This window comes from Notolabrus celidotus, chromosome 14 (assembly GCF_009762535.1).
Source record: "Notolabrus celidotus isolate fNotCel1 chromosome 14, fNotCel1.pri, whole genome shotgun sequence".
Lineage (NCBI taxonomy): Eukaryota > Metazoa > Chordata > Actinopteri > Labriformes > Labridae > Notolabrus > Notolabrus celidotus.
Genome location: NC_048285.1, coordinates 18,389,118 through 18,402,711, shown reverse-complemented (window position 1 = coordinate 18,402,711; position 13,594 = coordinate 18,389,118). Strand labels below are relative to the sequence as shown.

The 13,594-nt window shown below is 39.7% G+C and overlaps 1 protein-coding gene across 3 annotated transcripts in view; it reads left to right on the top strand.

The window, feature by feature from the left end:
• Positions 1-11,479, top strand: part of mettl16 (methyltransferase like 16) — a 28,988-nt gene extending 17,509 nt beyond the window's left edge. For all 3 annotated transcript variants that reach the window (XM_034701212.1, XM_034701210.1, XM_034701213.1), the window contains exons 7-10: positions 2,391-2,460; positions 3,720-3,809; positions 9,932-10,105; positions 10,514-11,479. In XM_034701212.1, coding sequence (XP_034557103.1) covers positions 2,391-2,460; positions 3,720-3,809; positions 9,932-10,105; positions 10,514-11,128 — 949 coding nt within the window. In that variant the 3' untranslated portion in view covers positions 11,129-11,479. The remainder of the gene's footprint in view (positions 1-2,390; positions 2,461-3,719; positions 3,810-9,931; positions 10,106-10,513) is intronic.
• The last annotated feature ends 2,115 nt before the right edge of the window (positions 11,480-13,594 follow it).

Below are 13,594 nucleotides of genomic sequence, written 5' to 3'. Positions count from 1 at the left end.
CATCTCCCAATATCCTGCCACAAATGAGGTAATACTCCTCATTTATCCTGCCATTGATATGAAAATGATCACCTCTGGTTATAAGATTGTAATCATACAGCCATGCTCCAACATGTAAAGAGAAAGTGAAGGTTGAATATGGATGCTAATGCAGCTGCACACTTCAGTCTGTTTTGAAAAGCCGCGGGTGAAGGGGGGGAAGCCGGGGTGCTGCTTCTGGTGTTCCTCCCCACTGTGACAAAAAGTGGGAAACATCTGTGAATATTAGAGCTGTTTAATATTTCATAGTGACAACTGAGGCTGACATGCTGTGCTCTCCGCCCCTTTACCCTCTGGGCATCTTTATACCTTCCTATCATCATCATCACCATCATCATCATCCTTTTGTCACTGACAGGTAATAAACTGATATCAGGATGGGATTTCATTGACAGAGGTGTGTTGTGACTGTAGCTTCTATGATTATGCATTTAGATAACTGTTGTCTGAGGGTTTTGGTTTGGTGCTCATATACATATCTATATATCAAGCAAAATGTTGTAACTGTGTTTTTCAGTTTTATATCATAATATTAATTTCTGTCTGATGGGAGGAGACGCCCTTGTTATGTTTGCCATCCTTAATAGGAGCATGATATTTAGTTTTAATTGCTTTATGTTGATGTGGTTTTGATTGAGAAGGGATTCTAGAAAAACATGAAGTTGGGCTAAAAAGGTGATCTGCATAATTAACTAATCAGTCCATTACTTCTTTAATTAACTCATTAAGTTTTAGTAGTAGAGTTTTCAAGGTTGTTACAGTGAATCAAAGTCCAAGATGACTTTTTGAGCTTTTTATTTTGTCTAAAATATTTAGCAATGCTGTATTAATGATTATTTCACCTTGTTAATAGTAATTAATAATTTCACCAATTATCTGACGTGTATTTTCTCGATTATTATCACTGAGTTGTTTAGCTTTCCAAATATTATTCAAATCACTCATCTCAATTTTTGGGGACCCAAAGCTTCATCTCAATCCACCAGTCTAATACCCTAGGACACTTATTTATTGTCTTTTATATATAAAAACCTATCAAATCCACACATCTACTATCATCACTGTTAAGCTTGTCTCTCCAAAACCACTACTTTCCAGGAAGTGAAAAATCTGTCATCTGTTTGATTTAGAAAGTATACTGACATGCATAAAAGGAGGTCAATAGCATTGATTAATGCAAAAATATATAAATATTGAGATGCTAGGTTTCTGCCTGACAGTGACGTTAATCCTGGAAAATCAATAATAATAATATTAATAATAATAACTTTATTTATATAGCACTTTTCAAAACAAACTTAAAAGCACTTTACAAACAAGTGGAGTTAAAAAATTCAGAGCTCCATTAAATCAAATAATGGAACTGTATTGACAATATAATTGTTTATTAAGTTATAAGACTATTCCTGGAGACATTTTTGCTGTTTTACTCAAGACATTATCACTGTACAATGAGATATAGTTATGTTTCCTTTACATATTTTATAAAAGTTTTTATTGAAATCACAGACACAATTTTTCTCCTTCCCAAAGGAGGTGGGAGCATTTTCAAGTGAAACCAGCAATCATCAACAAAGGCTGCATACAAGGCCAAAAACATTACCAGGAAGTTAAGGTAGTTTGTGGTGTGAGGCAAAACCCCATTGTAGGAAAAAGGCAGCACATTACTTATCCCTGTAACTTCTGTGAGGGACTTCCACTTTGTCAGGATTTAGGCGCCCACTGTGGACAAAGCAGTATATCTATTTCTTTGCAGGATCTATCTCGTTCATGTGTAAATACTGATATCCAAAATACAACAACTCATCTTTGTTTTTGTAGCTCATACAGAGACATCTTTATTAATTTCTGTTTTTCATAACCTGCTGAAAGTTCCTTACAGGAGCTTTAAAAAGCTCACTGTACATTTTATGATTGCAGTTAAAAACAGAACACATGATTAGCTTTAAATGTCGTCCATTGAAAAGTATACAAACCCTGATACAGTTGATAAAAATTGTCAAGTCCTCCTGTCAGACTGCCTCCTTGATGTGTATGTCTTTCCTCCAGCTTCCCCTGGCTGGACTCTACTGCACTTATTGATCAGAGCCAGCCTTATCTCTTTATTGCACAGCAGAGGTTATTGATCAGGCCTCCACCAAGGGGCAACTTCAAAACGGCTTTTCCACCTCTGTGACCGAGCACACACAGATGTTTTTCCACCTCTCATGTTGTGCTTTCCTCTGTATTGCTCCCTAAAGCTCACCTCTGCTTCTTTTGATCTCTGCTTGGCAGTTTGTGCTTGGCCATTAGCTGCAAAGCTAACACCACGGCACACACAGCTGGTTAATGTGAATTTGTCTTTCCTGCAGGTGGTACAGCTGCATGTTGGGGAAGAAATGCAGCTTGGCACCTTTGAAAGAGGAGCTGAGGAAGCAAGGGGTGAGTGCAAATGAAGGCAGCACATACACATCTGCATGCACAGCTTTTGATCTCAGTTTGCTCACGCGTTAATAAGCCCCTTCTCTGCAGGGTGAGATAACAGCTTGTTAAAACAATCTTCTTCTCCCCACTCAAATTGATACTCACCTGGGACCCACCATTGACTTTTGAAGCAGACGGTTGGGCTGTAGAACCCCAAAAATACAACACATCAGCATTTTTAATATGCCAGCTGAGCAGCATCACAAACAAGCCTTGACTGAGCTGATTTCTGTTAGCAGTGCATGACTGGATCACACAGCACTCTGTAGCTAACATGCATTAGCGTCATTAGCCTAACTAATAGCCCGGCACATGACTCCCGACTGCTGCAGGCCTCTGGTCCTTAGCCAGTCCTTCCTATCCCTCAAGCCTCCTCCAGAGGTTTCAGGGTGCTGTCGCTGCTCATCAGGGTGAGTGCAGGCTTGGCGTACATCCAGGAAGGGAGACTGTTTCCTCATTTTAAAGTGTGTGTAAATAGAAACCTGGCTTAGTTAATATGCTAATGCTTTTATCACCCATTACTTGATCTTCTCTCAGGTGTCCTCTCATCTCTCTTTGTGTTTTTTAATTTAGCAAATGAGGATGTCTCAGAACAGAGCTCTTTGACCTTTGACCTTTTATCTTAGTGACCCTCTTCTTTCTGTTTACTGAAGCAGCCCTTAGAGACAGTTAGAGTTCCGTGTTTGCACAAGGGTTTTCACACCAAACGTGTGTCTTTTTCACACCAAGGATCTTTGTTTTCTCACTTACAATGAGAAATGTTGAGCTCACTGAAGCTAAAATCTACAGAGCTGTCTCAGTTTAATTTAGTTTGTGGAGTCCCGGGCTTTGAAAAATGATTTTGTTTTGTTCTGCTTTAAATGTAATGATACACATTACAAAACATAATCAAAGCACTGAAAGCAGACAGCTGCTGTGGAGGCTCCAGCTGTTAAGTGTTTAAATGACAGAGGAAAGTTTTACTTTCTTTCCATCTGCTGTTGTATTGTAGACGTTCTGTTCAATCAGGATTTGTTTTTGTCTTCTCTAAAGTTTGTCCAGGTATATTCAAGACATAAACATGATTAAAAGTATTCTAACAAGGTCAAAAAGAAAGCATGCAGATAGTAGTAGAAGAAGGAACATCTGACTGTTGACCTAAAGGGATCAGTTTCCCTGTTTTATATCAAATCAATGAACAGTGTTAGCACCACAGTTACTCTTTCTTTTCTTCTCAGGTGCCTAAAGTGACGCACACAGAGTTCTGCCAGGGCAGGACAATGCGCTGGGCACTGGCCTGGAGTTTCTACGATGATGTGATTGTTCCGGTGAGTAACAGATTTTCTTCCCACCCTGCTGTGCACACTTCAAACTCAAGAGCTTGTGTTGTGGTCATAAAAGCTAAGTGGTGAAATTCATCACCTGTAATGGCACTGCTTGACCTGATTTGATGTCACAAATAGATCTGACATTTAGTACTGCAGTGAATACTCAGGTAAGTCATTGAAACACTGTTGGTCATTTTACCCGTTGAACCTCTGACTCCAGCTGCTGAATGTTTCCAAAACCCCTCCTCAATTATGTAAAACCTCTGCAGACTTTCTCCTCTCTCCCTCTAGCCTTTTTCCATTAGAAGCACTTATTTCTTCCTCTGGGGAGATGTTGATGTGATTTTTAACAGGCTGTATCCAGGCAACAGTTGCTAGGACCAGGACTGTGTGCAATACAACACTGAACCATTGTCTGGTCTGGACAGTTAAAGGGTTGGATGTAAATAGAAAGCAGGGAAAGTGAAGTAAGTAAAAACAGTGAGAGACTGAGAAAGATGCTAGAGGGAGGAGAGGGTAAAAAATGGAGGGAGGCCGTGAGACGGCGGCTGACTGTGTTTTGTTGGACTCCTCTCTGTTTTGGCCTTTTCAGCATGAGAGCAGTTGAGCAGAATGATTGGCCTACATTTCCTCCTGCAGCCCTCCTCCTCCACTTTCACGCACATCCACCATCATTTACACTCACCATCATTACAGGGCAGACCCCTCAAGCATGTTCATGTGTGTGTGTGTGTGTATGCGTGTGTTTGTGTGTGTGCGTACAATGCTTACATGACAGAAGTTTCTACATATGTAATCCCACGCATGGTTGACTTCCTCATTCTGCCTGTTTGCATGTCACTCAATTCATGTCTGGTGTATACTGTATGAGTGTGTATGTGTGCATATAGAATGCATGTATGTGTATATGTGCGTGCTGGTGCTCATTAATGTTACATATAGCCTTTAACATATGTGACACGCATGCAGCTGTGACCTACTAAACCTACATCACCAGGTCAGCCCGCAAACTGTAATTACTGCCATTACCTTATACTGCATCTTCACCATCCCCCGAGTCTGTTTAAACAGGTGACACATAGGATAAAATGCAAGATGCTACACAATTAATCAATCTTACTCTAAAGATTCTCAAATGTATATATTTTATTCTTAGTCATCATTAGTGTCAGTCTCTGGTTTAAAAAGACAGATGGATTTTATAATGAATGAATAAAACTGTAGACATTCTTCATTTTGAGTCATGCAGTTTTTGGTTTAAGCTTCAAAGGGTTAAATTATGAATAGAAACTAAGCAAATAGGTAACATTAATTGATAAATGTTGGTAAAGCAACATTTGTTTTAAACATTAATGACCAAATTTTACACACACGTATTTAAACGATAAAGCCGTCAAATGTTCAAACATCGCAACAGTGATATCATCCAATACATATCCATGAAGATTTTTAATATAGGCTTTTAAAATTGATCAGCCAGCTTGTTTACTTCCAGCACCACATTCAATGATAGATTTGTTTTTTAGCAACTTCTCATTTCAGTCGTGCATGACCTGTGTGAGTGTGTGTGTGCACAGTCCCTGCAACCCCATTACCTTTTATGGGCATTGGAGGGTCATTTACCTATGTTAATCAGGAAAACTGGCATGAGCTTCGAACTCATGAGGAGATGGTGATCATCAATTCAAGAACACTGGTGTGAACAATTATGCAGTTTAAGAACAGAGTTGTAAATCTGCCTTAGACTTGTCTCTGCCCTTCTCGCACTTTTTCAGCCGAGGCAGATGGCTGTCTAACATGAGTCTAGTTCTGCTCGAGGTTTCTGCCTGTTAAAAGGACGTTTTTTTACTTGTCGCTGTAACTTGCTAGATGCTGCTAGATGCTGCAAAGTGCTCTCCTCATGGTGGTTTAAGATGAGATAAGACTGAGTCTTACCCATAGACTGTAAATAAAAATGGACAGCATTGCTCCGTCTCTTCCCGTTGTATGGTTCTGAAGCCAAAAAATCCCGCTCCTGGGCGCCGCCATTGTGCAGCCAGAGCCTGTGAAGCCACTGTGACGAGCTCTGCCCTACAGCGTAGCGTCACAAGACGCTGTGTGTCATTTGAAGTTTCCCTCTACCGCGGCTGTGAATCAAAGGAAACCCGGAAGTAAAACTCCGTTTTTCAAACTCTAATAACTAACGAAAAAGAAACTTTTCAGGAAAAAGAGGCCTGGAACACAAAACAGTCAAATAATAACTACATATCACCACAGCATACGGATGTGAGAAACATTCGTACGACATGTGTTTATTTTTTTAAGTTTGATTGCTCCCCCATTCGACAGATTTTTTTTACCTATACTGCAGCCAGCCACCAGGGGACAGACGCTTTGCTGAAAGCTTCACCACCAGCCGAGCAAGCTGCTCCCCTGGTCTTACCCTGTCTTGATGTTGGGTCTTTGTTAATAATATAAAATAGAGCGTGATCTAGAACTGCTATGTTTGTGAAAGCGTCTTGAGATAACAATTGTTGTGATTTAGTGCTATATAAATAAAGATTGATTGATTGATAAAGATGTTATTATGAAGATATTGGTGAATTAGGGCTATGCTCTTTACAGGTCTCAGAGGAATTAGCATAACACCCAGCTGCATGATGGGTAATGTAGAAGCCAGGATTTGACAAGTTGCAGAGAAAGAGATAAACATCCACAAAGATGGAGACTGTGGACATGGAGATAAGAGTGCATGCAGACAGAATATAAGGACAGAGGATAGAATAGAGGCTGGAGACTGGCAGGTTTTATCCGAGCCCCAGGGTGAGTTGTTGTTGTTGCTCATACAGGCCTCTGGCAGGGGGGTGGGTCAGCAAAGGTCCTGAGTTCAGGAGTCCATGCAGGGGCTTTGGGACTTAAGAGTATGGTTTACAGGTTTTGCCTGGAGGTGAAATAGGCAGTATTTTGTTTCCCCAGTTTTTGTGTCTGTGTGTATGTGTGTATTTGTGTGTACTTAGGAGGTCAAGATGGATGATTGAATGACGTCGTATCTGGAGAGAGCAGCTATTATCAGACTTTAGGCTTTTACCACAGCTAGTTTTCAAAACGAGGGGAAGGCTTTTATTAAGAGGTTGTCATTTACCCACATTTTGTGTGTGTGTGTGTGTGTGTGTGTGTGTTTGTGTGTGCGTGCATGTGTGTGAGGATGCTCCTGCATGAGAGTGTGTAAGTGGGATTAATAATGGAGTGAAAGAGCAGCGGAGTCAGGAGTGGATGTCGTTCAGTGGTGTGTGTGAGTGTGAGTGTGCGTGTGCGTAAAGTAAAACTGAGTACATGTAGTCTTAAAGCTCTTTGTCTGTTGGTCGTAGTTTGTGTTGTGTATGTTGACTGTGAGTTTTTGTGTTTTCATACTGATGTTGTAGTGCTTGAATCTGTGTCAAGGATGCTGCGTGCGAACAGACAGGTTCGGCTTGATGGATTTTATTGATTTCCTCTGCTTCTACGATGAGCTGCAGGGCTGGCAGAGCAAGGAGGAGAAAGGGGGAGAGACGTCTGTGAGGAACAATAAGAAATGAAAAGAAGCTCTAACCAGAAGCCAGACAAGCAGGGTCTATTGTCAAACCATTAATTAAATATGTCCATCTCCTCTGAACATGCATCTTAAGGGACCAATGTTTTAACTAAAAATCAGGATCAAGGCAAGGAATGCTTTTACTGGGGGTGAAGATGGAGCTCTCTTTTGAGATAAGCACTTGCTGGAAAGATGTGAAGTAATTTATCATACAATCTGATACAAAATCTTCTGATGTACTAGAACGATGGAGGAACAAAAACTTGTCTATAGGGAGTGAAGCAGTGTGAAGGTCACGTCGAGCTCCTCTGCTGTTTGTAGGTCAGTCGGCCATGCTGTCTGCTCTGTCACAGCACAGTGCAGGCTGCAGACCCCTGCTGTCTCCCCCGGCTCAGTCACTCTGCAGTGACTTTGCAGAGTGCAGGGTGGACATGTTGGCTGCAGTGGATGTGTATAGGGGACAAACGCTGCAGAGCGTCTGTTATATTCAAACACAGTTCAGCGACGACCTCCACCGCCATCACAGTGTGACATTTAGAGAGGATTAGAAATAAAGAACGGTGTTTAATTCACAGCAGGTTCCAGCAGGAGTGCACGTGCGTAGAGTGCCCTCTTGTGGTGCGTGATGAATATGTTATGTTGTAACTGTTAACCACACATAGACTCATTACAGCTTTAAGTATCATCTTATAGGAAGTAATGACGAGAGCAAAATACATGGTTTAGGGTTCCTGGAAGCTGTTCATGCTCTGAGATCATCAGATCAAGACATGACTGTGTCTGTAAGATGAAAGCACTCGCATGTGTTTTATTGTGACCACACCCACTTAACTACAAAAAGACCAATTAATGGCATTTTGAAATAATGGGCTTGATTTAACAATCATCTTTTCTAAATGATAACAGATTTTTCCCATCCTAAATGACAGCAATTCAAGTCTAAAACAGTAACTGGCTAATGTTAATATAAATTCGGTTATTATGTAGAATAATAGTTCAACATAAATATAAGCTATGCTCTGAAATCTAGAGCATAACCCAATGTGTTTTTTAATTTCAGGAATTAATTAGAAATGTTAAACTTGCTAATAGACAGTAATTTTCATTAAGTAATAACATTTTTACTGCATTTTTTCCCCCAAAATATTTAGTTTGTATTTTCTCTATTATAGTAATTACAGATGCCTGGATAGATATCCAGATTCCAGAAGTCCCTTGTGGCAGTATTTCATTGGGCCTGAAATATTAATGTCTACATTTCATAAAAAGTTAATTCAAGTTCAGCCATTTTGTTCATCAATTGCTATATTATTAAATTGTTGTATTTATCAAATGCAAAACAGCAAAAACAACAAAGTGATATTGGTATTATATATCTGCATTTAGCCAACCTGCTTTCTAATTATCACATCGGCCATTGAAAAACCGATATTGGTCAACAACAGGTGTACTGTATTGCAACTATGGCTGGCTAATTGATCATTATTAGTATTCACAAATTGTCTATGATTTTGGACCAACCCACTTAATATTTTATTATGTTGGTCTCCTTCTTTCAGCCTCAACAGCTCTTACCTGTCTTTGGTCGGGTCTTGACCTTGAGAAGAGTGGTCATGTTGTTTCTTGCCCCAGGATGTTTTTTCAAGGCCTGAAGTCCTACAGATCTCATTTCAGCAGATAAACGTCACACAGTATGGAAGCGCATACGTAAATCTTTGGAACTTAAGTCAAAGCAAGATATGGTTACTCTCCTGAGTTTGAATCTTGGTTGTGATTCTTGATCTTCACAAACACATGGGACACAACTGACTGCTTGAATAGTATGAGTAATGTGTAGGGAGACTTACCTTTTAGGTATAGACAAAAGTAGTCATTGAACTACAACTAAACATGAACAGCAAACAGCACTGCCCTCTGTTGGCAGCCTTGTTGGAGACATTTTGGTGTGGTTATTTAAGGATCACTACTATCATTGATGTCATGTCTAGCCTCTGATGTGGAACGTCTGTAATGTTTTGACAAGATCAAAACAGCGTCTTAGGTTTTTGAGTTTTCAAAATCCACTTTTTTTCATGCACCAACATGTAAATGAAAAACACAGAGAAGAAAAACAGAATAATCAAGACAGACCATGGAGGAGAAAAAACATATGTAAATTTGAGGGCTGCCAAAATGTAGCATGAAGAATGAGTTAAATGAAGTGAGGAATGTAAACATTACTTTACATACAGCTGGGAAAAACAACATGCAATGAGCCACACAATGTTAAACTGTGCTTTCTTTAGTTGGAACACATATTTCTGTCTGTTGTCGTTTCTCATTTATCAAGTGTGAATATTTTCATGCATGTCTCAGAATGGAACTTATCCTCTGTGTTGACTTTGTCCCCACAGATATGTCTGGTATTGTTGAATTCATCCACACAGCTCGAGAGTTCATCTGTCTGACCCTTCCTTTTTGTTTGTTTATGAAGCTTTCCCATATGAACCCATTTTGATTCCTGTTCTGCATACTTGACTCTGTTACAGCTTGGATGTTTTTTTTCTTTCTCCCGATCTGTCTTTGTCTGTAGTCTCCTCCCAGTAAGAAGCGCAAACTGGAGAAGGGGAGAAAGCCGCTGTTGTTCACAGTACCAGAGCAGGGAGTGAAGGAGCTCCAGACCAAGGCCTTGGCTGTAGGCTGCACTGCTCGCAACCCTGTGGAGAGCATCACTGTTCTGCTGGAGAAAACCCTCACTGACCTAAAGGTGAGCTTTGAGGGATGACTGACTTGCAAAACTTGTAAAACGACAAAAGGCTTCACCACTACTTCAGTCAGCGTCTCTGTGTCCTTTAAGGCATTTTTGCATCTCCATAAATTGAAACATTGGTTTTCTTCTGTATAGCACCCATGTTACATTAAACACATAAAGCATTTCAATAATCGTAGGGAAAAGCTCTATTTTGGAGTGTAGATGCACCTATATTTCATGAGGATGCATGTGGAGATATGGTTAAACTAAAGGTACCGGGATGCTAAAACTGTAAACCACAGCCTCAGATGTTAAGCTCACAAATGCATTTTACTATTGTAGAGGCAATAACTTTTTTAAATGCATCATAACTGTCCAGTTAACCTCCTCATATGTCCAATTGCCATATGTGTGTCTCTGCAGGTGTTGCACAAACATGTCCCCTGCAGAAAAGAGGAGCAGAGCCTTCATCTAACAGCTGTGGAGAACACGTGGATCCACATTCGTCAGAAACGGCGTGATGGGGCGCGACAGCTGCGAGAGCTTCCCAGGGCACCTCAGTCTGCTGGAACCAGCTCTCAAATTACCATGGTCACAGTTGCCCCCACCACATCTTCACAATCTCAAAACCAGTTTGTGCCCACAGACAACACCCAGGAAGAAATTGCTCAGGACAATTGTGCCTCTGCAAATGAGACAACCAAAGATGTGACACTGAACCCTGCTGGAGAACAAAATCAGGTCTCAGAAAATGCATCAGGTAGAGACGTGGAAATGGAGTCCTCAACATCCACAGGAGCAGGACAGGAAACAGGACCAAAGGAAGTGTCTGCTGAAGCAAGTGAGCCGCCCTGTAAGCAATCCCTTAGCCCTGCTGCAGTGGAACACTTCCTGTTTAAGTGTGTGCTGAATGTCATGCCTGAGGAGAGCAATGTGATGATCGAGATGCACTGGGTCGAAGGTCAGAATAAAGACCTGATGAACCAGCTTTGCACCTACCTGAGGAACACACTTTTCAGGTCCATTGCAAAGTGCTGAATAATCAGCTAAAGTAATCTATTTTAAGAAAAAAAAAAAGTTGATTCAGACCTACAAATGACAGCTCACATTATTGTCAGAGACGTTTGACTGCATCTCAGTTGGAAAATATTTTTGGGACAGTTTATATAAATATATTTTGCGTAACTCTCTGCAGCTTTTGAGAATTTTAAGCATTTCATTCACCTGTTGAGATTTGTTCCAGGGAGAGAAAAACATTTTGTTGCAGTTATTTTAGTAACATAATTCATAATTGCTTGCACAGTGTACCTTTTCTGGTTGTGCATATTGTACATTATGATTGAGTTCACATATATTTGCAATAAATTGACAACTTTTTTAGTGTTTCTACTTAGTGGTTCATCTTTTGTACACAATGATGTCATTTGTGCCCATTGTTTATCAATATTGCAGTACCTTCCATTATCCACGAGGGGGCAGAGAATGTATTTTTATTCTAAAGGGATTTTCCCTCTATGCTCTTTTACAGTAAGAGTATCAAACTATTGTATTGCTGCTTTGTTAAGCATTGTTTGAGTGAATAAGAAATGTATCTCAACATGATGTGACGAGCTGGCACATCATAAACTGATGCACACACACGTCTTTCTGGATCTTCCTGGACCTCCACTGTGTTTCCTGTGCCTGGAGAACCTATAGCACTGTATCCACTGTTATTACTCTGTTGGAGACTACATACTTCCAGATCAGAGCTGGGTGAATAACAGGAAGAGATACCTAAATATTCAGTGCTGTGTGCATACTTTCACATTGTTGGTGTGAAGCAAGAAGAAAAAAAAGACACAGTTCCTGTATGATCCTAGTTATGACTCCACCAGCCTCTGTGTGTGTGAGGGAGAGAGTAATGTGGGAGATATCACTGTTAAACACAAGCTTCCAGGGTTCTAAAGTCCTATTAGCCCACTGATAATGTAGATTGCGTCTGTTTTTTTTTCTGGGTTATTTGTTTATTACTGTTCAATTTTACATTCATGAGAAGACTAGACTTATAACTCAGTCTGGCCACTGCCGTAATTACAGTTACATGAATAATTTACTGGACTAGCTGGAGTAATAAGCTGATCAATCAACGTAGAAAGAAACAAAAACACTTATCAAATTGGATAATTCATTATTTAAGTCATAAATGAGATGCCACTTTTGGACATGCTACTTCTAACATTTTATCAAATAATGATTGTTGAAAAAGTATTTACATAATCAGCAGTGACTGTTTGTTTGCCCTAAATTTAACAAAATGCAATATTCCAGAATGTAGAAAAATGGGTATTTCATAGTAAAACAAATACTCAGATTTATAAAAAGTGGAAAAGTTGAAAAAAAAATGTATCAAAACTAACATCAAGTGCTAACAGTGGAAGTACTTCATTATTAAAATTGACCATAGAAGAAAATAATGAATAATGCATGATTGGATTTAACTATTAATGCAAGATACTGCTACTCTTTTCCTGTGGCAATTGGATTTGTTTCTTTACTTTGGAAGCTAGTGACTATTCCCCCAGAGTTTTTATTTATTTAATTAGTCTTTCATTCATCATTTATTTTTGCCACCTTATTAATCAGAATGAAGGAAGTACAAACTAATACCTGAACGCCAACAGCACTTAAGATTGTACTTGGCTAAGGCAAATTAATTTGCACTCATACGGCCCCTCCCGCACCTAATACTGCTCTGATTTACTTTCTTTTTATCGGTTTCAAAACTATTTCTCAAGAACCCTTATTCTTTATTCTTTATTCAGATCCCCATTGGCTGCCACTAACACAGCAGCTACTCTTCCTGGGGTCCACAATAAACAAACATGACATACAAAATATACATAAAATACAAAACTAAAAATTCTACAAACATTACAAAGAAAAACTGTGAATGCTATATAGAAATAAATTACATGAAACAGAAAAATGCTACAGACATGAAATACAAAAACAGAATATACTACAAATGTAAGATACAACAACTGAAAATGCTAAAAACACAGTGTAGAAAAACGGATTCTTCTCGTCTGAGTCTGATGAACTTGGGCCTACAGTTTTTGTGTTGATAGAACAAATGACACTACTTGTATCCATGTGTACAAGCGCCATACGTTGTTGTTCTTTACGCTGATTTGTGACTGGGTAACACATCGTTGAGATGTAAATTTACCGCAGTCGAGGTTACTTCTAATATACGGAGGCAACCCCTTACAACCTACATGAACACAGGTACTGAACAGCAGAGCAACAAGTATGAGCATCTATGCGTGGGGAAAAACACGGTGACACTTATTTCTAAAGGGACATTATAATGCACGACGGTGACAACTATAGCTTATGTGGAGTGTTAAGACACCATATCAGCAGTCTTAGGGATTTATTCATAATCAGGGTTCCCACGCGTCCTGGAAAACCTGGATAGCAGTTGACCAGTTTTCCAGTACTGGAAAACACCTGGAAAAT